Below are 26,271 nucleotides of genomic sequence, written 5' to 3' on the forward strand. Positions count from 1 at the left end.
TGATCCTTGATTTCAGCTAATACTTTAACACATTGAAATTGGTTTGAAGATGAGAAAAGTTCAATCTGTGCATTAATACTTAAAAGTATGCTTGTATATGTGTGGCCAAGGCTGTTTGAAGTACCTTCAAGTCTATGTAGGTATACTGGATGAATTGCTTCTCTTTGAAGCCTGATTTGTCACTGAAGATTCAGTCATGGCTGCCAGACTAAAATTAATAAAATGTTTTATTATAACAGAATTATTTTATGCAGTATTAGATGTTAACCCTTTCATATTCTGCCCCACCCCCTTTTTTGTGTTTGCGTTATAGGCATGAGCCATGAGTCAAAGTCACCATCGTTGGGAATGATCTCCACGGTGACACGGACCACTGCGACAGTCAGCCCCCTCAACCCGTCGCCTATAAACAGCTCTATAGTAGCCAATGGAAGCCCAGCATCCCAATCAGCTCATTCTGGATTCGCTGCAGCCCTCCGTAAACTGGCAAAACAGGCTGAAGAGCCTCGAGGTACCTGTACCCTACTGTGGTTGCTTAAGTTTGATTTTAGACACGTTATTGGATTATAGTCCGTGTGTGTATTTGCATCTACATTCAGTTTTTCTGATAACAATAGCATGATAGGCTAATACGAGGTCTGTTAGAAAAGTATCGTACCTTTTTATTTTTTTCAAAAACTATATGGATTTGATTCATATGTTTTTACGTCAGCCAAGCTTGAACCTTCGTGCGCATGCGTGAGTTTTTCCACGCCTGTCGGTTGCGTCATTCGCCTGTGGGCAAGCTTTGAGTGAGCACTGGTCCACCCCTCTCGTTGTTGTTTCATTGTGAGGAAATGGCGGAATGATTTGGGCTTTATTTTCCATCAGACTTTTTTCAGAAACTGTTAGAGACAGGCAGCTGGAAACCATTCGAAAAATTTATCTGGCTTTCGGTGAAAATTTTACGGGCTTCAGAGAATAAGGAGTGTTACTACAGCTTTAAGGACGACCCACAATGGCGCACGGCGCGCCGCGCTCCGAGCCGCCATCGAGAGGCAGAAACCACCACATCATTTCTAAACGGATGGCTGTGTGGAGCCGGGACCGTCGTGTGCAATTTCTCTGGTTATCACAAGAGCTGGACATCAGCCATTTTCTGGCAGATTTCACTTTTAACAAGAGATTTTGTCATGGAAAGCCGCGCGGAGGCTTCACGCGTCACGACCGATTCGCTGATGAAGCGAGACAAAGGAACACCTCTGTTTCGGAGTGCCAGAGGACAAGTTGGGACATGCCTATCTCGGCTTTCAGTGCTTACCAGTCGAGTGAGTATAAGAGAAATTGTGAAGCTGTGACAGCTTGTCCTCTGGCACTCCGAAACGGAGGTGTTCCTTTGTCTCGCTTCATCAGCAAATCGGTCGTGACGCGCGAAGACTCCGCGCGGCTTTCCATGACAAAATCTCTTGTTAAAAGTGAAATCTGCCGGAAAATGGCTGATGTCCAGCTCTTGTGATAACCAGAGAAATTGCACACGACGGTCCCGGCTCCACACAGCCATCCGTTTAGAAATGATGTGGTGGTTTCTGCCTCTCGATGGCGGCTCAGAGCGCGGCGCGCCGTGCGCCATTGTGGGCCATCCTTAAAGCTGTAGTAACACTCTTTATTCTCTGCGAAGCCCGTAAAATTTTCACCGAAAGCCAGATAAATTTTTCGAATGGTTTCCAGCTGCCTGTCTCTAACAGTTTCTGAAAAAATTCTGATGGAAAAAAAGCCCAAATCATTCCGCCATTTCCTCGCAATGAAACAACGACGAGAGGGGTGGACCAGTGCTCACTCAAAGCCTGCCCACAGGCGAATGACGCAACCGACAGGCGTGGAAAAACTCACGCATGCGCACAAAAGTTCAAGCTTGGCTGACGTAAAAACATATGAATCAAATCCATATAGTTTTTGGAAAAAAATAAAAAGGTACGATACTTTTCTAACAGACCTCGTATTTTGTCTCAGAGGTAAAATTGTGCACACACATCCACGTGATATCCACATGATTGAATTAGTAGTCGTGGATCTAGTTTAGACGTGTATGCACATCATTTAGGTGAGGATAACTCAAATGTTCTAGACTAATATGACCCCATTGAACAACTTGGGATAGGTGCCAAAATCTCTATCCGGGACAAACAACCCGAAAATGGCCACGCCTCTTTTCATCCCAAATGTTACTTCAAATACAGGTGTATTTACTGAACTGCAGCAGCTACAGATTTTCCAAGGTACGCAGTATGTTCAGAATGACCAGTAAATGTTTAGAAGGGTCATAGAAGAATGTCAAATTGATATTTCAAGAGAAAACCACTAGAAAACATTTGGTCAAACAACCTACATACAGTCCAGAATCGCCACATATTTAGTTGCTTTCTGGGCTATTGGCTGTTGGGAAATTTCCCTGATAATACTTAAAGCATTTCAGACCTCTAAATACTCCTGTCTGCTAAAGAAACAAGTTTTGTTTTGTATATTTCGCTCTGTGTCAGCCTGATCCCATCAGATCTCAGAAGCTAAGCAGAGCAGGATCTGGTTAGTACTTGGATGGGAGACCTCTTTGGAACACCAGCGGCTATGTGCATTTCTCCAGGTGAAACTGGAGTTGCGTCAGGAAGGGCATCTGGCGTAAAACTTGTGCCAGTTACCAATGCGGATCTGGCTGTATCCGCTGTGGTGACCCCGAACAAAAACCGGGAGCAGCCGAATGAACAACAACAACTTTAAATAAATATTCCATTGATAACAGTGTGACTGAAAATAAAATTTCATTATATGCAGTCTAGAAAATACAGCCGTATTTGAAGTAACGCTAGTGACGAAAAAGGGCGTGGTTATTTTTGGAGTGTTCATCCCGGCTAGAGATTTTGGCACATATCTCAAGTTGTTCACTGGGGTCGTATTATTCAAGAACACTTGAGTTATCTTCTCCTAAATAATGTGCATACATGTCTAAGTTATGTCCTCTACCATAGAGTCCCAAGAGAAAATACGAACACAGATGAGCCATTCTAACTGAATCTACAACCCCTGGCAAAAATTATGGAATCACCGGCCTCAGAGGATGTTCATTCAGTTGTTTAATTTTGTAGAAAAAAAGCAGATCACAGACATGACACAAAACTAAAGTCATTTCAAATGGCAACTTTCTGGCTTTAAGAAACACTATAAGAAATCAAGAAAAAAAGATTGTGGCAGTCAGTAACGGTTACTTTTTTAGACCAAGCAGAGGAAAAAAATATGGAATCACTCAATTCTGAGGAAAAAATTATGGAATCACCCTGTAAATTTTCATCCCCCAAATTAACACCTGCATCAAATCAGATCTGCTCATTGACATTGACCCTATGCCATGACATTGACCCTATGTGTCTTTTTGCAAGGAATGTTTTTGCAGTTTTTGCTCTATGGCAAGATGCATTATGATCTTGAAAAATGATTTCATCATCCCCAAACATCCTTTCAATTGTCCAAAATATCAACATAAACTTGTGCATTTATTGATGATGTAATGACAGCCATCTCCCCAGTGCCTTTACCTGACATGCAGCCCCATATCATCAATGACTGTGGAAATTTACATGTTCTCTTCAGGCAGTCATCTTTATAAATCTCATTGGAAAGGCACCAAACAAAAGTTCCAGCATCATCACCTTGCCCAATGCAGATTCAAGATTCATCAATGAATATGACTTTCATCCAGTCATCCACAGTCCACAATTGCTTTTCCTTAGCCCATTGTAACCTTATTTTTTTCTGTTTAGGTGTTAATGATGCCTTTTGTTTAGCTTTTCTGTATGTAAATCCCATTTCCTTTAGGCGGTTTCTTACAGTTCGGTCACAGACATTGACTCCAGTTTCTTCCCATTCGTTCCTCATTTGTTTTGTTGGACATTTTTCGATTTTTGAGACATATTGCTTTAAGTTTTCTGTCTTGACGCTTTGATGTCTTCCTTGGTCTACCAGTATGTTTGCCTTTAACAACCTTCCCATGTTGTTTGTATTTGGTCCAGAGTTTAGACACAGCTGACTGTGAACAACCAACATCTTTTGCAACATTGCGTGATGATTTACTCTCTTTTAAGAGTTTGATAATCCTCTCCTTTGTTTCAATTGACATCTCTCGTGTTGGAGCCATGATTCATGTCAGTCCACTTGGTGCAACAGCTCTCCAAGGTGTGTTCACTCCTTTTTAGATGCAGACTAACGAGCAGATCTGATATGATGCAGGTGTTAGTTTTGGGGATGAAAATTTACAGGGTGATTCCATAATTTTTTCCTCAGAATTGAGTGATTCCATATTTTTTTCCTCTGCTTGGTCTAAAAAAGTAACCGTTACTGACTGCCACAATCTTTTTTTCTTGATTTCTTATAGTGTTTCTTAAAGCCAGAAAGTTGCCATTTGAAATGACTTTAGTTTTGTGTCATGTCTGTGATCTGCTTTTTTTCTACAAAATTAAACAACTGAATGAACATCCTCCGAGGCCGGTGATTCCATAATTTTTGCCAGGGGTTGTAGTGCACATGGGCATGTGATGAATGTGTGCATGTTGTATTTCTCATCCATTCACATACACTTCTCTTCAAATACCCTTCTTTTTTCTTTTTTTTTTACTTATTCAGTGCTTTTGCATACAAATTTTGGAATATAAGGCCCAGTGTCTGTCAGTTACACATAGTATATACAAGCAATCAGATTTATACTCTGACTCCTTTCGTGCAAACGCTGTTGTTTTTTTTTTTTTTGTTTGTTTGGTTTGTTTTGTTTTTTTATGATTGTGTTCATTATTGTGTGGCACCACACGTAATGTTGCTCTGTGTACTGGCTCCAGAGAGGCTCAGGCTATCTCAGGCTTCCACCCCTGCTCTGACTCTTAAATCAGACGATCCCCTTCGTCCTGACTGTCCCTGGAGACCTTGTTCCCCAGTCTGCTGCTGCAGCCTGAGACCCAGAACCCCCCAAAATGATTTATTACCATGGAGAGGGAGCATTCAGCCCCAACTACTCCTCATCTCCCCCTCTGTCCTTCCCTCCATTGTCTGTCATCATGCCCTCTATTCTGCATGCCAGCTCTATTACTTGCTCACTCTGCCTCCCTCCAAAATAAAATCTATTTCCGGGCTCCAGTCCTGTCTTTTCATTTTGTGATGGGCTTGACTTTTTTTTCTCTGCAGGTTTTGTCGTTATCTTTCCTTCTCATCTGCCTTTCTGTCATTTGCAACTTGAGCATATGAGGCTTGTGGACTCTGTCATATTTCTGCTTTTTACTTTCATTGTATTTGGTGGTAAGATGACAACAGAAAGGTCTTGCCTTTGTCTTTTTCATATAAACAAATATGAGGTTCTGTCTGACATTCTCGGCCATCGTTTTATTAAAATCCCCACAAAAAGCACCTTTTGTGATTTTAATGGCCCAGTTACACAGCATACGATGACTCCTGAACGAAGGGGGGAAAAAAGCAAGAAATGTCACAAATTGTCGAGAAAAGGTGGCCAAATGAGCTTTTGACTTTTCCCATCAACGAATAGCATGACAATCAAGAGCGCAAAAGGAACGAAAGAGGAACAAAATGAAATCGAAGCTAACATTGATCGCCACTCATTAAATGAAATGTGCCTGGAGCCACTGCTGGAGCAGTGTGTGTCTGCATCCTGCTTTGTATCCCGGGACTCGGTGCTGGGATGGAGCTCTGTAGTGCCTGAGTCCTGGAGAGGCTGCAAAGAGAAGCGCGCAATCCAACCCACTGTGGAGATCTGCGCGCACGTCGGTGGATCCACCTACTCTGGTTGCTTGTCCAGAACAACAGAAGGATCATCTCCTTCATCATCAGAATCCTCACTGTCTGGTTCAGACTGATGACACGTTGTACGCTCCGTCTTGCTCCAATGAAAGAAAAACTGAAGTGCTTGCTCAGTATTCACAAGATGCCTCATTTTTACAACCAAACACAAAAAAGGCTGCTTTATCACTGTATTACGTTACTAAGCCATATATATTGATTTATAACAGAAAACTGTCAAAAGGGATAAAAAAAATAATTGTAAAGATGATTGAATACAGGGTTCTAGCTAGGACCATTTTAGTGCCGGCTAAATTTTGCGATCGCGGCTCATAGCTTCGGGGGGCTGCGGGCTCCTGGATCCCCGGCCCCCAGAAGCTATAGGGTTTTATAGCACTAAAACATTCTTGGCAAGCCTTATTTTAACGAATTTTGGGTGATTTTAGACACATTGAATGCAAGAATAATAAACAAAAAAAAAAATTATATTTATGTTGTAATATTTGTAAGATCAAAGTTCTTTTTTTGCATGTTTCTGTCAAAGTCTAAGTTAATACATTAAATAACATCAAAAATGTTAAAAACACATTAATATTTAATGTTTAATGGACATAGCATTAGCCTCTTCAAAAATGACAGTTTTTTTTAATCCAGAGAAGCAAGCAGTTTTTCTGTCATCCTGAAGTTTTTTTTTTGTTACAGGTAGTTTTTTTTTTTTTGTGGGATTGCATTACTTTTTCTTTTTAAACATTATAACACCTAATTGTTAATCCTGCTGTTTTAAATGAAAAACATTGAGTCAGTTTTTCACTTCGAATTAGTACATTTTTGTACATGTTTTAGTACATGTTTTCAAACTCGGAGCTTTTTGGAAACACAAAGCCTTTCAACTGTAAAATAAGCTACATTTCTCAATGTATCAAATACAGATACAGAAAGACCTCTGGAGGACTTTCACGGTGGGGTTATTTTTTATTTTTTATTTTCCAGCTCAGAGCGGAGCAGAGTCGCTGTTTCCAGCAGCTCCCACTTACAGCTCTGTGGCCACAGAACGCGCTGACTCTATCTGCTGTTTGTGATTTGATACGAAGAAAATTACTTATTACTTTAATTATTGGTTTAAAATTGCAAAAATATGATGCTATAAGCTTCAAATACGATTGAATTAGTACATTTCTGTCAACATTTCAGTTCATTTTTCAGAAATTCTGTGCTGGGCGGCACAGCCAATTTTAACCTGAGAGCCGGGTGGAAATTTGCAGTACCGGGCGGGGCCGCCCACCGTGACTAGAACCCTGACTGAATATATCATCAGAGCAGTAAATTGATCAGTCCGTGTGAACACCGTGCATTGACAACGTGAATTCTGCCTTCCAGAGCAGCTGTTATATAATCATCTGAATCATCTACCTGTTGTCACATGTACAGAAGGGCTGGATTGTCATTCCTACACCCATATTGTTATATTTAATAAAAAATAATAAGCACACGCAGGAAGCTATTGCTGCTGCTGCGTTCAAGTACCATTGGAAATGACACAAATTTTTTGTTGTTTCAAATTCAGCAGTTGCTTGTGCCAGGAGTGTGGTTTTCATTTTATTTTTGGTAAAATAATTCATTGTACCCACACAAAAGATTAATTCTGGCCTATATAAGGTGCCTGAGCCCAGTGAAGCTGAACCCCCCACTCAGATAAAAAAAAAAATTCCAAGCAAACAGGCTGTTTGCCCTGTAATTTCTGACAGTACATGAACGCGGCAGCAGCAGCGGCAGCGGCGGCGCTCACAAACCGGCTTCTGCACTGTATGAAAACATTCAGCTGGTTGAACTAAGTCAAAGTAAACGCTAACATTACAAAAACTAAGCAACCAATAAGAAACCATCAAGAACAACAGCAAAACGAAATGCAAATAAATTGAGGTTTTCGGCGCCATTCATTCAAACTTTCTACAGTTTAAAAATCCAGATGAAACTCCAGCTGCAGGAATGAAGCTGCACGAACGTTAAACGATGCCAACGAGTGTGACCGGGCCATCAGCCTTGTTTCCACCGAGGGGTCCGGGTCGGTATGATATGGTACGGTTCAGAATGCTTAAGTCTGGCTTGTGTTTCCACTGCCAGCAGTGCTCTTGTTTGGTAGGTGGAACATGATAGACATCAACATGCAGGTCTTTGAGAGGGCACCCTTGCCCCCTTCACACAGAGTCCACACAGTGTAATTTAACAATTTTTTTTTTTAAATTTCATTTTGTCTTGGTGCATCATAAATGGAATTTATTTTCATCATGAGCAGAATGCTGATGAGACGACACATGGCTGTGGTGAACGCTGGTGTGAATGATTGGAACGATGTGGCTTTCAGATTTTAAAACAATTTTTCTTGTTGTTGGTGACATAGAGTGCTGGAGTTCTCTCGTTCATGCTGAGAAACACACCTGGAGCAGATAAACACCAAGGGACTTGTTTAAAAGCGCAGCGTTTATTCATCCACAATAAGGAATAAAAGTATTTCCAGATGTCGTTTTCCAAAATAAAGGGTGCTTTATATGGATAATTGTTTTCGTAAGACTGTAATGATGAGTCTGACTGAAACAATGTAACAGGTAAGCTTAAGACTTTAATATGTACTCAGTGTGTGAATGTTTTTAATATTTGAAACAGTATAAGTTCAGATTGTACGAATGGCCGCATGAGGACTGCAGCTTTAGCTTTTGCTGAGCCAAACAATGGGCAGCAGTAGTGGGTTAGTGCCTCCCTTCCATTATTTTGGTACCCCAGGTGAAGGGTGCCAAAAAAGTGGTACAGTACGGGTCAGTTTTTTTTTTTTGGTACCAGTCCATAAAACTGGATGTTAAAACGCAGTAAATAGCATGCTGTACGAACCAGATGGTTTGGTAGAATCGGGCTTTTGAGGCTGCTGACTAGGCTGTTTGGCCCTTGAGAGCTGTGACGTGTAGATGAGTCAGGTATAAGAGAAGCCTCTGGCTGAGTTAGTACAGGTCCATGGTTAAGCAGAGAGACACGTCACTTTTGGAGCTTCTGTCGCTTGTCTGTCTGTAGAACCCGTATTTATACACGCTGCACTCAAAAACGCCCCCACACACAGACGGATATATGCAAAGAGTTGTCTTTGGAACCGTGATCACTCAGCATGCTCCAGCCTGCCGTCGCTTCGTTGGCCACAGTGAGTCAACCTTTCTCTCCCTCTTGCTCATGCACTGAGGGAGAGAACTACAGGTGAATAGTGCAGTAAGCATGAGATGCCATGACTCAGTGGGCTACATCCTACTGCAGAGAGATCGGTTTGTGTGCTCATACCATTGCCACTGGCTGCTCAGCTGACTCAAGACAGTGTGGTGCTTTTCATCCACACACGTGCACACAGACGCATACATCGTCATTTGTCAGCAGTGGCTGTAATGAAAAGCACTGTGTGCTGAGTGCTGCGCTGAAGAGGGGAGGTGATGGATAATGAATATCAGAGCGGAGTAAAGAACACACTCCTTCCACATACACTTGCGTTAACACACACACAGTAGCATTCACATGCATGTACACAGGCAATGCTGTCTGGAAAAAGGTTTGCCTGCTGATATCTGATTAATTAGGCAGATGTGGGTTTAATGCTCTTGGTTGTTTCTTCTCACTCGCTAACACTACGTGCCACCAGAGTTTCCTGACTGGATTCATAGCAGCCTGGAGAAAGTTGAAGAGATGGAGAATAAAGGTTGTGCAAGAGAGATGGAAGGAATTGGTTGGAAAAAAAAAAGGAATCGGAAGTAATTAGGAGATGTGTGAAAACCTGAGGCGTTTGTGTGTATCTGTGTGTCTTGTGTGCTAGTGTGTGGCTGGAGGCTTCCCTTGTTTCTGGGAGCCCAGAGCATGCTGGGACAGCAGGGCAGTGTGTCTGTGACCTCTCCATCTGGAGCCTGCCTGGAGCTCTCACAGCCTCGCTACACTGTGTGCGTGTGTGTGGTTCTTTGAGGCAAAACCCTTCAGGCTGTGACTGTCCCTGAAACACTCACAAACAGGCTCATGTTCTCTCTCTCTGCTTCTTGACTAGTGTCACACTCTTTACTTTCAGAACTCCATTTCACTCAAAAAACAATATTTATGCACAGTATGCACCTGGTAGAGCCGGCAGAAGGCACAGAGCATCACTTTTATTTCTACCCGCCATCTTGTACTTCCTTTCCCTCCCTGGCACAGCCACACACACACAAATGCACGCGCGCACACACACAGTGTGCCTCTCCGCTCCCCCTGCTCAGCGATGCAGATTACAGGCTTTGTGTTGTGTTGTCAGTGCGTGGCCAAGACTGTAGTAGCAGGTGCGTGCAGCTTTTACGTGCGCATCAGCGGTTATTGTGTGTTGGCAAGTGTGAGGTTCCAAATATGTGTGCACACATGTTGAGGCTTGTGCTGGTGTGGTGGCATATGTATGCAGGGTTGACTGTCACTGCTATGCACACCAGGTGTGAAATGGACTGTTTAATTAAGTGCTGATGTTGTTGTAATGCATGCTGGTAGGGAGGAAGGAGGAGGTGCAGGGTACAGGAGAGCACCTCCTGTCTTGCAGGGGTGACACTCTGGGTGGCTGTTTTGGCAGATATGTGGCAGATATGGGTGAGGCGTCGTCAGAGTTGTCTTCCAGTGGGATTCACTGCTGTAACTCTGCCTCTCCCCAAATGAATAAACAGAATACCAAATTTTTATTTATTTATTTTTATTTGCCCAGTAGCCAAAGTATACGTTTCTGTCTACACAGGGGTGCTTGGCTGCAGCTTTTGACCACAGCTTGGTTTGTTTGTTTGTTGCTGATGGTGTGTGTGCGGGGGGGTGCTCAGCTTGAGCGGTCAAGTATGGAGGCATTCTGGGAGAGAGGGACTGGTAATAGAGGAGGCGACAGAGAAGGGAGCTTCACATTAATCACACACAGCTTGGGACTAAGGCAGAATTTGCCTTTCTTCTCTCTTTGATTTTTTTCTTTCTGTCGCTACTGCCTTCTCTCATTTTATGCCAACCCCACATAAACATGCACAAACCCCTTCACACCAAGCGAGTGACAATCAGCACAGCTAATGATGTGCAGGTTGAGAGCTGATGAGTCTATTTTATACTCTGGGGGCGAAGGCTGTGCTTCACTCCCCCCCTTTGACTCCTATAGCGCCCTACAGAGCTAGCATGTGTGGCCATTCTTCCTCCGTATAGCTGGAAGAGGAAGCACGTATGGCATAAATGACACTCATTTCCCACAAGTCACATGCTTCATGTAAGTGGCTTCTGGCCGACCAAAGGGCATGAAGACAGCCGGGAGGAAAGGAGGATAAATTACACTAGCAGTGTTGGGGGAGCGGGGGATGACATTTGCACATGAACGAGGGAGAGTATGAATGAAGGCACCTAGATGACAATGTGTGGTTCATACAGGATAAGGATTAATATGCAGAGAAACATGCAACCACCCTTTCAGGTAACCTCACCTGTCCTCAGTTGTAAGTATTTTAAATTTGCTGATGAAAATTGCATGGCGAGGGTGACCGGTCCGTATTCATCAGCCAGTGCCTTTAATTCTTTTTCCTCCCTCGTCTTCAGAGTGTATGAAGAGGTGGTGGGTGGGTGGTGGATGTGTGGGGTGTTGTTGGCAAGTAGGAGGAGCGAACGATCAGGGAATAAAAGCTATTTGTGCTTTTTGTGTATATACAGTGTGTGTGTGTGTGTGTGTGTGTGTGTGTGTGTGTGTGTGTGTGTGTGTGTGTGTGTGTGTGTGTGTGTGTGTGTGTGAGAGAGTGAGTAAGAGAGAAGGAAGGACATCTCGTGGTGTAGATGGAAGCAGAAGAAAGTGAAGCGTTGGTCACCTGCCTTTTGTCTTTCTTTTCCTCCTTCTCTTCACCTGTTCCTCTTCCTGCTCTTAATTATTTAGTCTGCCTGCTCTCCACTCTGCTCTACCTCTACATGGAAAAGGAGGAGAAGATTTGAACAGAGGAAAAGCAATGGATGGAGTGGAGCGCTGTTGCTTAGCAGTTCAGCTGCTGTGATCCCCCTCCTCTCCGTGTTGTCCCTCCTCTTGCCTCAACTGTGCGCCCCTCATCCTTGTGTATACATATTGTGAACCCGTATGTGTGTGTGCTGACTGAATAGGCTGTGACACTAGAGCTGTATTAAGTGTAGCTCCATTCCCGAGGCTGAGTGGGCTGCTATTGATTGGCCTGGTCTTGCAGGGGAGAGTAATGGCTCTCCGAGGTGAGGAGGGGGAGGATTTGGCCACTAATTGCCATTGTGCATACAAGATATGCCCTCACTCCACATATCACACCCTAACCCCTCCGCCCACACACCGATCTGTACTCCTTTCTCTCACTGCCAAACTCTTCTTTTCTCTCCTCCATATCTGGCCTCACCTCATACCTCTTTTGCACAGTATCATTTCCTCACACCTATTTAATTTTCAGTTTCATATTCACGCAACAGTGCTGTCTTTTCCTCATGACTTTTTTTTCTCCTGTGATCCCCATGCCTTTTTTATTTGCACCTCCTGCCTCTAGTTTCACATACTTCTTCAGATTTAACCTTGCTGTCATTATCAATTGTCATTACTTTGTAATTTTAGTCAGAATGATGTTTAAATTGTCAATATACTGACTGCTGCAACCATAAACACAATATAAACCTGCTAAGATGCCACAGATTAAGAAGGGAAAAAAGTATGTGGGTCTGTGGCTTTTTATGTAATGGTGATAATTGGAGAGGAACCTTAAACTGGATTCATTGCACAGCTGTATTTGGGCATATGCACAGGTGTGTACATGCACACATTTCTCATCTCTTCTTTTGTCCTCGCTGCAGCACTGCAGTGTGTGTCCCATTGAGAGGGTTGTGACCCAGTTTGACTGTGTAATGTTTCGCTCAGAGAGCCACTCAGAACGGTCAAAAAAAGAAAGTAAAGACAGGGATAAATAAAAAAAAAAAAAAAAAAAAAATGGAAGGAATGAGAGGAGAGAGCACAGGTTAGTACATGGGTAGAGTGGAGCAGGAAAGGGAGCTACAACACTTGAGAGAAAAAAAAAAATGTGTATGTATACCGAGCTAAAGATGCACAGTTAAAAGGATGATGTGCAGCAGTGATTGTGTCATATGTGAGATCTGTTCAACCAGAAAGCGACAAGGGTGATGAAAGCAAGGTACGTGATCAGAGTGTAACCCTGCAGTGCAGGGTTCTCCAGAGGGCTTTGTTATTCTGGAACTGTTACAGTATAGCAGTAACTTTTCAGCACCTCCCTGCATGTGTGTAAGAGATTATAAAGTCAGCTGATTGTACAGACACACAGTAGAGCTATTTCTCACTCAAGCAATGTGTTCTTACGGTGTGTGTGTGTGTGTGTGTGTGGGCCTCACAGAGCTGTTCATTCTGATCACTATCACTTCATTAGGGGCCTAAGACCATGTTTCGAGAAGTGTTTAAAAACCCCTTTAAATTGAGTCGTTGTGAAGAAGTTGTGCTTCTCATTTCCGTATGACATTGAAAGTCCACACCAGTCTGACTTTGTTATTGGATGTCAGAAGCCTGTTGTGACTGGAAGCAGTTTGTGTTTAAAAAAAAAAAAAAAAAAATCAATATCAGAAGCGATTTGTGTACACAACAGAATGTGGAAGTTGACATCTTACCAGCTTTGTTTTTTGGACAGGCCTATGATTAGACTATTCCTTTCATGGTTGCATCGTACAAACAGGTCTCCTCCATCAATGTGCAGCTTCTCTGTGTTCTGTCTACATAGCTGACTTTTTTGTGTCTGGGAACTGCCAAAGTCACATGATCCATATAGTCAGAAAACTGAAAATAGCCTTATGATACGATAACTAATCACAAGACAAATGATCCCATTGTATGATTGTCCACGCGGGTGAGACAAGTGCCAATTTTGTCAGACTACAACTCAATGGAAAATTGTTGAATCATAGTCATTGTTGAAATCACAATGTTTTTCTTTGAGACGTCGTCTTGTCACATTGTGTGTAGTCATTGTGGTACCCCCCAGGTCTTAGTCCTGCCTGTTGTAAAATTAGTAAAGTGGAATACATGCCTGTGCCCATGTTTTGTTCTTCTTAAATTGAACTGATTTCATATGTCTCTGTCTTGCTCCAGCTGCCTCCTCCATCAGCAGTGAGTCCTCTCCTGTCTCCTCCCCTGCCACCAATCACAGCTCCCCAGTTAGTACGCCGAAGAGAGGTCCTCTCGGCTCAGGGCCTGTCCTGGTTCCCCCAGCGGGCCACAGTGTGCCAAACACTCCACCTGTAGTCACCATTGCCCCGACCAAGACCAGCAACGGCCTCTGGAGGAACGAGGGACGGCAGGTGAATCATCTCTCTTTTTTTATGTTTTTTTTTTTTGCTGAAATGTCAGATTGTTCCAGTTTATTTGCCACTTGTGTTTTCTTCTCTGCCCCTTGTCTCTTATCTGGCTATTATGGTAATGTTCAGATGTTTACACATGGTCACAGACAGGCTCTCGAGGGATTAATGGATTTTGCAGCTGGCTTGTAACCCATAGTTTTGCATTATGTATTTGACATATGTACATGTAACATAGCTGGCCGTTAAATGAATTTCTGCACCCCACCCATACTCCTTTCACACCCCATTTGCTGATCCAGCTGTCACAGTGATGTTGATGCAGTCACCTGAACACCTCTTAAAATCTGTACACCTCTATACCCCTTGAACCAGCACTTCTCAAGTCCCAGACTTCTAGCCTTTCACCCCTTCTCCAGCTTCACCTTCCCCGCTGAAGCAGTCAAGTGCATCCTCAGCTTCAACCCCCAAGCACCCACTCCATCTTATGTACTCGGGTGAACGAGAGAGAAAGAGTGAGCTGCTTGCTTTGATAAGAAGTGGATTATGGATTATGGTCTTGCTTTAAGCCTTCTTATCTTGGCTCAGGGCTAATGGTCGAGACTATGCTTATGGTTATCAACAGCCCCCGGCAACAGGCGGAAACTCTTTGAAACACTTTGATGACTCCCTTGAGGCACACGGAAGGGGGGATAGCGTAGGACTAGCGACGAAGCCAGCCAACCTGCTATGTGTGGGAGCATACTGGCCATTGTCCTCTTCCCTGGATACCTCCGTGACCCCACACTGTGCAGCTTGCAGTATCATTTATGAAACAGCTTTGTTGATGTTCAGCAGTCATCCAGAGATGAAAGGGTCTACAGTGACCGAGAATCCCTTTTAAATGTTACGCTTTTTGTAATTTTTTTCACGATCTTGACTTACAAAGAAATAAAGAAACACATTTATATAAACATCTAATCCTATAGCCATCTGTTGCATGTGTGTGAAAAGAAATTTCACACACATACTTGCTGTGGGTGGTTTGAAAAAGTCATTTTGCTGCGTTTGTTGTACCTCCACGAGCTCTGGGACATCCAACAACAGAGTAAGATAGTTGAGGGAGGAGATGTTGACAAATGATTGGGGTTAAGGCAGGGTGGGGTGGACATTTGAGGAGCTATGTTGCACCGGCTATAGTGTTGTCATTTCCACCAGCATCACCCAGCATGCCCTTCAGCAAGCACTTATCAGATTAAAACAAAGCCCAACATAAAGTGCCTCGGGAAAGCGGTGGGCCACCATGAGTTGCACCTTGGCATTGATGCTTAAAATGTTCAAAATTGATAGAGTTGAGCTGGGTTGGTTTGGTGACTGTGAAGGCCTTAGTATAGGACTCCTATCATTTTCATGCACATCAAGCTATTTGCTGACATCCTATGAATGGGAGCATTTATTCTGTTTCTCCACTCATTTATTCATGGTATTCTTTAATTTGTCACTCTTCAATGTTACTATGTTTACAAAGAGATGCACTCCAAAAATGGCGTTCTTGATGTAAGGCGTGGAGGGGAGAGTTAACAATTTGGATCTTGTATGTAGAATTTTCAAAGAACTTGGCAAGATTTTTTATTAGTTTTATTATTTTGCAACATTTTCTCAAGTAAATATATAAGACTTATATTCTTCTTATAAAATGTAATTGTGTGTGTAACTTTTAGTGAAGGATATTTTTGGATGAAGACTTGGAGGACACATTAGTATTTTGACAATTTGTTGGTGAAAGAAAAAGTTATTCTCTAAAATCTTGACCATTTTCAGCCCTTGAACATTGTCAAAATTCAAAAGGTTGCTGGTGCACACTCCAAAAGAATCTTACACTTTAAATAATAACATTCAAGGCAGTAAGATTTTTTTTTTTTTTTGTGATATAGTCAGCACAGTGGCTTGGTGGTTAGCACTGTTGCCTCACTGGGTGTGGAGTTTGCATGTTCTCACCGTGTTTGTGTGCATTCTCTCCGGGTGGTCCGGCGTCTTCTCAGATCCAAAGACATGCAAGTTAGGTGGATTGGCAACTTTAAAAATTGTAGGTGTGCATGCGGGTGTGAATGTGTTTGTTTGTCTATATGTGGCTCTGTGACAAACTGGAGTCCTGTCCAGGGTGTACCCCGCTTCATGCCCTGTGACTGCTGGAATAGGCTCCAGCCCCCAATAAGGGCCCATGGCCCTTATTTGGAGTCAAGCAGTGGAAGCTGAGTGAGTCAGTGAGTCTGATTTCATCCCATTCTCTTATTTTTCTAATTACTTTGTATTTCTGTGCAGTTAAAAGACCTGCATATCATGCGATGAATCATTTTTTCCCATCTGACAGGTTGAAATAAAGAATAGGAAATGTGGACAAGGCAAAACAGAAAGGGAGAATATGATAGAGGGAGAATAAAAAAGACAGGCAGTAGTCTGTCCTCTGGATCTCTTGCATAAAGTTCAAAACAACAAAGCAATGAATTGTGTGTGTGTGTGTGTGTGTGTGTGTGTGTGTGTGTGTGTGTGTGTGTGTGTGTGTGTGTGTGTGTGTGTGTGTGTGTGTGTGTGTGTGTGTGTGTGTGTGTGTGTGTGTGTGTGTGTGTGTTAGGAGAGCTGATTAGTGTCTCTCTGACCGAGATAAGAGTCTTCAGAAATCGGGGGGCAGTAATAGGCAAGGCAGTGAAGGAGGGAGGGCTTGGTGTGTTGGCATTTTGCTTTAATGACTGCAGGAGCCTGCTCCCGCTGCTGCCTCTAATTGCTTTTTAATTGGCAATTTGGATTCATGGATCCATCTGAGAGGCATAAACGAGCGCTCTACAATACTCGGGGTCTCCCATCCTCACTGAGAGGTTACAGGGGCCTACTTCATACTGAGGAAGATGGGTGTTAATGGATGTGTCTCTGGGTTTGAGTGCTTGTATTTGTGGTCTGTAGTGTATATACAGTATTGTCAATGAAAACAGTCTGTTGGAGAATAGAAGGCTTTTTTTTTTTTTTTTTTTTTTTACTACAGTGTGGCAGTTTTAAATGGGATGGTTATTTGGATGACTAGGTGCCCAAGTGACCGAGACATGGATGGAACATTGTGACTGTATGTGTACTTCTGGCGTGTTACATGAACACACATAGACAAACAAATAAGGGGCAAGCTCAAAGAACGCATGAATATGGTACGATTCTCCACATGTGCACATAATTTAAACTCTGATTTAGAGCTGCATTGATTAATCTTTTATCAGTGTTATTTTAATGATCAAGTGATCATTAAGTTAATCAGCTATTTTCAAGACAAGTCTTGGAGCATGCGCTGGTGCTGCGCTTTGCCACATTCACGACACTATGTAAACATCTTGGGTCCTGGATGCCAGCCAGCCAGGCAGACAACTGGTCCATTCCCGTATCTCTAAAATAACCATCTGTCTGCTGCAGCCAGGTGAAATGTGGGTGTTCGCTTGGCCTTTTCCAGCTACTGCGGTCCTCAACACTCAGACACCTGACTGCTGGATCATGCACAGAGAAACGTGGCATGTGGCCAGAATGCCAAAGCTGACGCTCCCTCTAAGTGAAACAACTCAGTGTTTAAAAAAAATTATTTGATTGCAGCTTCTTAAAGGTGACTGCTTTATTTTACTAGTTTTTTTTTCTCTTCTCTGAATGAAGCAGAATATATCTGGCAAAACTAGACATTTGAAGGTATCATCATTAGAGCCCGACCGATATGGATTTTTCGAGGCTGATGCTGATAACGATATCTGGATGAAAAACATGCCGATAATCGATAAATTGGCTGATTTGCCGATAGCCGATAAATCAACCGATATTTTTTTTTTATGAATAAAATGTTCTTTTTTGGACCCTTAACAAAAAAGGTATGAGCTAAAAGCTGAAGCTTTGTCCTCATATTGATTAACTTTATAACAGAGAAGAATTTTCAAGTTCAAAAAATGCAAAAATGCTATTGGAGCAGTTAGGGGGCTATTTATACGGGCCAACTAGTAAGATATCACTCCTGAAAATGATCTTTGCCATATCACGTGAGGTAAATCTGCCCTACGATTGGATTTTGGAAAACCATGTGACGGAGAACCAATTCCAATTGGACACTCACATTGCGCACGTCATCACACATCTTCTATGAGGAGTACCAAGGTGGCTGACGGTAGATCGAAAGTCCGCAGAGTTGACTTTTCATCAAAAAAAGTAAATTTGTATCTCATATCATTAAAAGGTTAATTACAATTTAGTAAACCTTGGTCCCAGCCGTCGTATACGACGGCGTCGGCCCTAGAGGGTTAATGGTGAACAGCAGTGATTCCCAGAACCCTTCCGGATGACCAGTGAATCTGAATGTTTCAACCTCTTAGCAGTAAACGAAAGTTTTTCATGCTAGAAATAAGGTCTACAAAACGTGGGCTTAATAAAAAGCGTGACCGACGCAATGAAGCACATTTGACACATTACTACATAAACTGAGTTAATCAAACTGAGTTGAACTGAAACTGGAGAACTGTGGGGTGAATGTAATCACAAAGTTATTACAAACAACATTCTTATAAACTTACTTGTATGCTTTTGTCAGCCGATCAGTGCAGTGTGATGGCAAACTACAGGGGCCGGTGATGAACACATTTAAGCAGGGGTGTAAGCAGCTGTCAGTGCAAGGACATTTTACATTGCCGACACAAACATTATTTCAGTAACAGTTCTGCTTATGAGAAATTATCGGCGTTCTATCAGCAAAATTTCAGCCGATAGTGAGTACTTTGAAAAGGGCTTATATTGGCCGATAATATTGGCCGGCCGATATATCGGTCGGGCTCTAATCATCATGGGCTCTGGATAACAGATTGACAATCTTCACTGTTACCTGAGAATTTATGGGCCCCACATGTTGGTGCTTCGTTTTGTGTGTGTATATGCATGTTTCACATATATTATGTAAAAGCTTTCGAGAAATAAACACTTGTAAAACTGAAAACGCCGTTTTTGGAATCTAATAACACCTCTGAACTTATTTCGGACATTAGCATGATGACATCACAGGATGGGAGCTAGCTGCAAAACTCTTTAGTTTGTGTGTAAATATATCTTCTTTGTCATATATTATGTAAAAGATGGTGAGAAAAAACACTTCTAAAACCAAAAACATAGTTTTTGGAACCTAGTAACAGGCTGGTGGCTAGCTTCCTGTGGAGTTAAATGTGTCTAATTAATACCAGCAAATGCACAGAGGGTCATCTTCAAATATTCCTTGATTTGCCTAACTGCTGATTTTGTCAAAAGCTCATGTACATGCACACACAAAGCCTCCTGCAGATGCTGTTAAAATGTAAATATTGTTTTTGATTGACTGATTAATAGAGGGGCTTTATTGAACATATACAAATGGTATGCAAGACAACAGGATTGTAATAATTAATTAAACAACTGCAAATTATAAATAACACAAGGCTCATACGGCCAAAGGTATTTTAGCATTGTGTTAAATTTTTTATTACTGGCATTTATTATTTTATTTTTGTAGTTTATTTTGTTTCGTGCTTTGATTCTTGGGAATAGGTATTATAATTATAATTACTATTATTAATAACAAAGTTGTGAATTTTTGGTTTATAAGTCGGAGGACCTCCCAGAAAAGTAAAAAATAAATAAATAAAACACAACTTATACTACAGAAAATATGGTATATGGAAAAAAATGGACATATGACCAGAACAGTTGCTGCAGTTTGAATGTAATGTCTGCAAGTTGCACATATTTTACAGTTCATGAAATGTTGCCATAATTACTAACCAACATTCTGTCACACACATCTGTACATAGGAAATTGAAAAGCTTCTGCCCATGTTTGTGTACCAGCTGGCCACCAGTTACACATCAAGTGGTTATGATTATGCAGTATCTCAGCCATTAAATTAGTTATTGTGCTTGGAAACATTGTCAGGTTTTCATGTCATCAAAAGGGTTTGCTCTGTTAATGTTTGACATCTAACTATAGAATTTATCTGGTTATCCAAGATCGGATATGGACTGAATGGTGCTTTCTTAGAAGAAATCAGTCCCATTTTATACCGATAGCAAAGGAACATACACAATAATTCTGACATTTCTGGCAGTTCCTCCCATTCACTTCTATTGCTGGACTTTAAATAAAATGCAAGAGGATGAGAAATATCCACATACTCCAGCATTAAAGAAGGGATTAAAGAAATACAAAGTGCATTTTCTGGGCTGGCACAAATAATAATAATAATTTTTTTCGTTTTTTACATCAGGCCTTTAGGTGTTGGTGTTATTGGACAACGGGGCAGATAGAGAGAAAGCTGTTTCCTTGGGAAAAGAAGGAAATGCAGCAGTCATATTGCATTTTTCTAAGCTTCTGTCTGATATTGACTTCTTTTGACACATATAAACCTCTTTTCTACTTGGCTGCTGATGGGAAGGAAACATCAGTTTTCTCATCATTCTTCGCTACTGGGGTCAGCGATGTAGGAATTGAAGGAACAGGAAGAATACAGTGCCTTACTGTTTAGTCAAGCACATCAAGCAACACAGAGTGAACTGCAACATTAAACAAGTCCAGAGAGGATCTTTGAAGGATGGAAGGAATGTGGGGAGTTTTAACATTAGAGGCATTTAAGATTGGATGTTAACATGTCTGTGTCAGCTCGGGTCAGTGGTTGCAGAACAGGATGCAGAGGCAATGGGTCACTAAATGTGATTTGTTTTAGCAGTAACGAGGGAGAGGACAGTGCTGCTCAGAGGTCTTTCTCTAATCCCAGCGATGCCCAGAGGTTAATGTTCCAGGGCATGAATTGCCTTCTCCTTTCTCTTCTCTTCTGTCTTTATTTTATCCTCTCTGCTCTAAATTCAAGTCTCACTAAAATGTCAGACAAGTTTGACATTAGGCGCATTTCAATTCTGATTGTGGCCACCAAGGGGCAGAGTCTCAGAAACCTTGTGTATGTGATATCTTAAAACAGACTTCATATATCAAGGTGAAACTTGGTTCACAAGGTCACCTTTCTAAAACCTCAGACATGTTCAACATTGTGAATATTTCAATTCTGATTCTGGCCACCAGCAGAAAAAGTTCCTGAAACCTAGTGTATACAAGAACTCCACAAGGTCTGTATGGATCACGATCATAATTGTTGCTGTAGCAATGTAGCAACCTTGCTAAAATATTACACATGTTCGAGGTTGGGTTTGGTGACGCATGTTAGTATTGCCTTTGTTTCTCTAAAAGTATATCACCTCCAAATATTGGTTTGTGGTCTGCCTAATTTCTAATAAGTATGGATGGAAAATTTATGTGTTAATTGTTCAGCCATTGATGTATTAAGGTCAACAGCTTTGTATTAATTTTAGAGACACAACTCTGTCAAAGAAAGAAGGGCAGGTGAATGTAGTGATAAATGCTTTATTTGCTTTTTACAAAGGGTTGGGAGGTTAATTTGTTGATGGTCTCATTGATATTATCAGCATTAACACATTACAGAAACTCAACACACTTTCACATGATACACTATACCTCTTGCCATTCACTGTTGTGTCACATGAAAGCCCAACAAGTCATGCACTTGTCTTTATAGGAGATTACTGGAGAATGGGCACCAACCTCGTTCATTAACAGCCGACAGGCTTTTCTGAGACCTGAATTTCTCTAGTAGGTAGGAAATGACAAATTTCTTACTAGAAGTTGGGGAAATTAATATCTCTGGTTTGGCAGTGTGTTGCTTATCTCTCATTGCATGCAGGAAAATGCTCATCAGTATTTTGAAGATTATGAAACCCTGTCTTTGGATTGACTCTGGAGAATATTTCAGTGACTACAGGGAAAGTACTGCTGACAATTGAGAAAGACCACAAGCTGGAATCCTTTTGGGGGCCCATAAGACCAACAGGCCAGTTATGAGCTTGGGCAGTGTCTGGGGTGGTATCTCTCTAGCTTACCTATGGCCCCGTCCACACAGGAACAGATTTAGGTGTATCTGCATAGGTTTTGTATTGTTTTAGCATTTCATTTACACATAAATGATATTTTGGGTGGCCAGAAACAATAGTATTTGAAACCTGGTCCCAGAGTGGGTAAATCTGAGAACACTGTGTGCACAAGCAATACGGAATGTCTCTGAAACAATTATGTCACAACACCACCTGTCTAACCACAGCGGCTCAGAAATCAGTTGATGCAGTTGTTACTTTTCTCTCTCTTTGTGGATCATTAAATGGATTTTTTGCAGCCAGCAGAAGGCTAAAGAGATGATGGCTGTGGTGAAAGCTGAGTAATCTGCACCCCGATTACTGTAGAACGACAACCTGTAGCACCAACTAACAAGCTCACATCATGGCAGACAAAACAAGCTAAATATTCAGTGAATCCTTTTTCCACATTCCTGTACAGTGCATTTGCTATGGATTTATTGTGTGCATGTACATTTTTTTAAACTGAGCCTGACTGCACCAAACAAAAAATCCACTCATGGAATGTGTTAAGTACATTAAAATTTTTGCGGACTCACCATGTTTTCTTTTTTCCGTGATTTGTAAAATCCAGAGTTTTTCCATGTGATGTTCCGGTCTTTGTAAAATCCACATTTTTTTCCGTGTGGTGATCCAGTTGGAAGAGCAAAAAAGTGAGTTTTCTGGAGTGGACAACAGTCGCATGACTTTCATTCAGTCCCTGCAATGGATTAGAAAAGAAACAACTTTGTATTCTTCATGGCTGTGTTGTTTTCCAGCCATGGGAAGTCCAATAAAAGGTATTAATTATCCATGTCCCTTTTTTCTACTAGCTCAGTTGACCCCGTCCACTTGAATGACAAAGAAATGCATGTGTGCACGCACGCACACAAGATAGATCCAAACTGAAGTGTAGAAATATTTAGCTCTCTCTCTCTCCTCCTCTCTCCCTCCCTCCCTCCCTCCCTCTGTTGTTTTCAAGTCATAGAAAGTCCAGTGAAAGATGAATGAAAAAGACGTCCACTCACATAACATACAGCGGCACCTACAGGCCTGGCATATGTACTACAGCTTTTTTGGTCTATTTGAGCATTTTACTGTGGACGCCAAGGCTTTGAACTGGTTTGTGGAACAAAAACCCGAAACTTGGTATTTTGCTTGGAACAAAAATGTAACCAGAAACTTTAGATTTTTTATGTTTATTTAAAGTAATGGTAACCGGTTAATACTTATTTTTTTCATTCTTGAAAAGATTTATGTTTACAGTGACCCAGTGAGGACGTTGGACTCCATTAATGCTGGATTTGGTGGGGAGTTTCCTGTGTACCTGCATCCTTGTAACACTTCAGGGTCATCAAGGGTGGTGCAGAGCTGCTGAAGTTTGTAGTGTGAGGTTACTACTCTAGGTACCATTGCACTGCAAGGTTTAGTTGAAGATTGCGATCTGACATACAACAAAAATATATGGATATATTTTGTAATCGAATTTGTTTGCGTTACTGGATAATAAAAAAGTTACTTTTTTTTTTAACTTGCAGTGCTGGTGGTTCCATACCGGGATTAGAAGTACTTTGTTTTTTTAATTAATTTATTTATTTTAAGGATTGTGTGTACAGAGAATAGAACCACATGAGTATTCATTGAGCTGTAACAATGGCATTGAGCAGAGCAGAAGTGGGACCGGAAGTTAAGTTACGCAATTAACAACAATAACATGTCATTCATTATGAGCGGCTGAGGTGAGACAGGCAGGGCTATGGCATAATCATTTCAGAAAAGCTCCATATAGGCTGTCCACATGAAAATACAAATCTGACGTTTTCATATTTATCCACTCTGGGACCCCTTTTCAGAAAGTAGTGTGTTTGACCACCAAAAACACCAGTTCCATGTGGACAGTATGTCAGGACAATACTAATCTTTTGCATATACGCCTGAACCCATCTCCATGTGGATGGGGCCTTTTAATTTTGCCAAGCGCTAATAATCACTATCAGCTCAGCATAAATTATATGTGTTGATCCCTACTTCAAAGAATTGTAAGTTTTTCATTCCTCAATTGTATTTGTAGGTTGAAGAAAACCACTCCCTCAGTGGGATGTCTTCATAGCTTTGAAATGGTGTGTGTGCATGCTGTGTGTTTGATTGTGTTTGTTGCGGGATTGGATAAGTGAGGCCAGGCTTGCTGCCAAACGAAGAGGGGAAGGTGAAAGAGAAGACAGGAGAAAGACAAAAAGAGAAACTGGGAAAATGTGATGCTGCTTTTCAGGCTTCTTCTCTGTAATTGCTGCTTTTTGCATGCATGCACAATTTGCTGAGATCAGTTATCACTTCTGTACCACTGTTGCATATGTACGATCACCACGTGCTCATCGATCATAGGGATGGCATACAGTATCTTGATTACAGTTGAAGAACACTCAAAGTAGGGTTTGTTTGTTTTTTTGCTACCACTTAGCTTCTTTCTGTTTGTTCATTTCCCCCGAGAAATGTTCATCAGAGGCTTGTTTCACAGGGTATGTTTTGTATAAGAAATGAGAGAAAAGTGCTTGAGGTAGGAAAGTAGAAGATGTAAGGATGCTGGTACACAATAAAGAGGACTCCCACTGCACAACTCGCATCATAGGCTCAATCAACTGTGAAGATCACAGGACCTCAAAGTCACTAAAGCCCCTTTCACACTTGGGATGAAAGACATGCATCCTCTGTTAATGGTCATTATGATGTCATGTTTGTGTGAATAACAGACTGTGTGACCAAGAAGTAGAAGTTGGTCCATAATCCTGCAGTCACGACCTCGTAACAAATACAGAAGGCGTTAACACAGGTTAACTGTTGGAGGGGAGCAAAGATGAATGACTACTGGAATGTTTGATTGTAGCAGAGTAATGACATGGAGAGTGATGCAGCATTTAGAATATACACCTTGCTTTCAAAGAGCTTCATACAATTTGGATGACCTTATGTTAATACAAATAGTGTGTCTGTCTCTCATTGCACAGTGTGCACTCCCACTAACGTCTTCATTAATCTGTCAACTTTATAAATGTGTACTGTCCAACAGTAATTTTTTTATGTTCCTTATTTTATTTGTTGTTGTTTGTACTCTGTGCATTGTGCTTCACTCTTCCTGGCATTGTGCCACAAAGTGAGCAGTGAGAGAGAGAATCAAATCTCTCATTCACCACAGAGCAAAATTGTCTGATCCTGACAACTTCATGTGTGTAATTTTTATTTATTTATTTTTTTTTAATCTGAAGACATGCAGTGGAGAGGTCAGGCAGACATTTCTGTTAAGATACTTCATAGGCATTGTGTGTAGAAGAAATTCAATGAGAAAAGTATGTGAAGGTTGCTGTGGATTTTGGAAAGAACACCACTCAAGACATGTAAAGAGGTGCAGGCTGACTCCTTGCAATCTGGGTGGGTAGTATTAACCCATACCATATGCCGCACTTAAAACCAAATATTCTCCCATGGGTGAAGGCCAAGCAGGGCACCATTGTGTAAAGTCAAGTGTGTGAACAGGCACTGGTGCAGTGCATCACTTCACCACACCACACAACTGGGTTGGTTCCTGAATGGGAACCACCCAGGCAGACAGCAGGTCCATCCCCACCTCTTGAAAGTAACTGTCTGCCTGCCACAGGTAGGTAAAAAGTGGGCACCCCATTTGCCTTTTCTAGCCGTTGGATACCTCAACACTGAGGCACCTATATGCTGGATCATGCCCAACAACATGCTACGTGGCTCAAATGTTGCAGCTAATGTTTCCTTACAATGCAAGTGCTACTCCTCATCTTAAGCCTGGTTCACACGACAGGATTTTAAAATTATCTTTAGGTTTCCAAAACCTGAGAGACCACACATGTGAAGATAAGAAATCATGGATCAAACAGGTTTGGTCGTACAGTGTGTGGTGTTCAGCCACACGGTAAGAACAACAACACCATACACGAACAGATTTCACACACGAACATTTACAGTTCAGACAGGGAATCTTGCAAAATCTCTCGAGATTAAACATGACTTCAGAGTAAACAAACGGAGATACTTTGTGGACTATTTAAAACAGAGGGAAAAATGATACAAAAAGAAAAAGAAAAGGCGTCCTTTAAAGGAGTGGAGACAGCGTGACCATCTGACTTT

The 26,271-nt window shown here is 41.7% G+C and overlaps 1 protein-coding gene across 2 annotated transcripts in view; it reads left to right on the plus strand.

The window, feature by feature from the left end:
- The window catches only part of gse1 (Gse1 coiled-coil protein), a 511,302-nt gene that overhangs the window by 457,318 nt on the left and 27,713 nt on the right, over window positions 1-26,271 (plus strand). For both annotated transcript variants that reach the window (XM_034189029.1, XM_034189038.1), the window contains exons 3-4: window positions 314-511; window positions 13,949-14,157. In XM_034189029.1, the coding sequence (XP_034044920.1) occupies window positions 314-511; window positions 13,949-14,157 (407 nt within the window). The remainder of the gene's footprint in view (window positions 1-313; window positions 512-13,948; window positions 14,158-26,271) is intronic.

The sequence above is a fragment of the Thalassophryne amazonica genome, chromosome 2 (assembly GCF_902500255.1).
Source record: "Thalassophryne amazonica chromosome 2, fThaAma1.1, whole genome shotgun sequence".
Classification (NCBI taxonomy): Eukaryota; Metazoa; Chordata; class Actinopteri; order Batrachoidiformes; family Batrachoididae; genus Thalassophryne; species Thalassophryne amazonica.